Source organism: Triticum urartu, chromosome 3A (assembly GCF_056163025.1).
Source record: "Triticum urartu cultivar PI428250 chromosome 3A, HENAU_Tu73, whole genome shotgun sequence".
In the NCBI taxonomy this organism is placed as follows: domain Eukaryota; kingdom Viridiplantae; phylum Streptophyta; class Magnoliopsida; order Poales; family Poaceae; genus Triticum; species Triticum urartu.
In genome coordinates this window covers 622,907,920-622,909,723 of record NC_141875.1, presented here as the reverse complement: position 1 = coordinate 622,909,723, position 1,804 = coordinate 622,907,920, and the positions used below count along the sequence as shown (strand labels likewise).

Sequence of the window (1,804 nt, the reverse complement as noted above, 5' to 3'; positions counted from 1 at the left end):
TAACAGCCCATAATGCAATAAATATTGATATAAAAGCATGATGCAAAATGGACGTATCAGTACGGTAGTTGAGAGGATTCTGTCTGCGAGAAGTGGATTGAATGAAGCCTTTACGAGCCTGCTAAGAGGCTTCGAGGTATCCAATGTAATATCTTCAATTGCACTCTACGTGCGAAAATGCACCTGTGTATAGGTAGTAGCCCCTGATACTCTAGTTGGCGTCCAAAGGGAGGTGATCAGAGGATCAAAAAGATATGCCCAGGAAATAACCTAATTAATTGGAACACATGTTGTTTCATCCATGGCGACTGCCCATGCTACAGAGGTTGCAGGCCTGAAGCAGAAACTTGATGTGGCGGATGATGACATCATGCTTATTAACAGACGGCTCGACGAGGCGCAAGGTATGTTTTGGGGCAGTCAGTATATGTATGTATAATAATATGAGAACGAAGCTGAGAATTATATACTAAGATATGCATAGCTGCAGATAGTATTGCCTCAGTTGAGGCCCTGCGGGCTGAGCTTGTCCGGGCCAAGGAGCAAGCCAGGATGAGTAACGCGGTTGCCAAAAAGGCAGCTGCTGAGTTAAAAGCCGAACAGACTGCTCGGCGCCAGTGCGAGGAGATAATATCAACCATGGCGCGCGAGCTAAAGGATGCCACTCTCCGATGTGAATTCCTTGAGAAGGATAACAAAGTCAAAACGGCCGATCTCGACAAGGCCTTACAAGAGGCGAGAGAAGCACAGCCCGAGTCCAAAGCGGCCCGGGAGGAGATTCGGCAAGCTGGGGAGATAGCAGCCGGTAAGCCCTTCTTATTACAGACTAAATTCGGTGATCCGAAGTATGCCCCGCTTAATCAAATGTGGAGTTCTCCAGACACATTCTTGGACTTGCCGAAGAGTGTCTCCGATGGGGCGCAGTTTTACCAAGCGCAAGAAGGACATGCAACGGAGAAGCTTTTCTGGTCGCAATTCAGCATGCCAAAGTGTCCGCTATTGCTGAACGAACAGATGGCCCAGTGGGCCGAGCTCCACAAAATATCTGGATCTGCCATGAAGAACGTCATGGTCCGGTTGTGGCCGACTGAGCGAATTCCAAATAGTTATTTCAGTTTGGTACAGCGGCTTGTTGATGCGGTGCCGCGTATCGACGCCGTTAAGCGGTCAACGTGCATTGAAGGTGCACGGATGGCCCTTACCCACATCAAGACGTACTGGGCGAAGATGAAGGCCACCGATATTGTAGCAAAGAATCCACCCTGGGGCAAGGACCATCACACGCCGGAGCATTATTTTGAGGATGTCCATGAGGGCGCCTGCTTGATAGAGGGTCAGTGTTCAAAGGATATGATATTCGAGTGATTGTGCCGAAATTGTAAAAACAATATTATGATATTTTATAGGCTATGCTTTTTGCCTGAAAGTTTTGGTTCCTCCTGTGCGGCCTTTTTTTGTATAATCTGAAAGTTTACCAATCGTCGGCTTCAGCCCCCTCGCATATAATACGGGGGAGTTCGTAAAAGCACTTGATCACTCTTGACCCAACATCTTGGTCCATGAAGGAGGTGTCAATGCGGCGAACTAGGCAATCGGACTATAGGGCTTTAACACTTTCACTTAGCCATAGGAGTTTGACGGTGGGTCTATGATATAGCCCCTGGTATGTACGCGGTTATCCGAATACGGTGCATTACATAGGTGACCAGAAAAATGGTCCTTCGTGTAATACGGAAGGAATCACGAAAGATTCTCATAAGTCATCGAGTGGTTGACCAGCTCTCGCCGCATCATGACAGTCAGT

The 1,804-nt window shown here is 47.8% G+C and overlaps 1 protein-coding gene across 1 annotated transcript; it reads left to right on the top strand.

The window, feature by feature from the left end:
- The first annotated feature begins 301 nt into the window (after window positions 1–301).
- LOC147980855 (uncharacterized) lies at window positions 302–1,365 on the top strand. Its single transcript, XM_087516980.1, has 2 exons — window positions 302–404; window positions 491–1,365. The coding sequence occupies exons 1-2, from the start codon at window positions 302–304 to the stop codon at window positions 1,363–1,365; spliced, it is 978 nt and encodes a 325-aa protein (XP_087373106.1).
- Window positions 1,366–1,804: the final 439 nt, after the last annotated feature.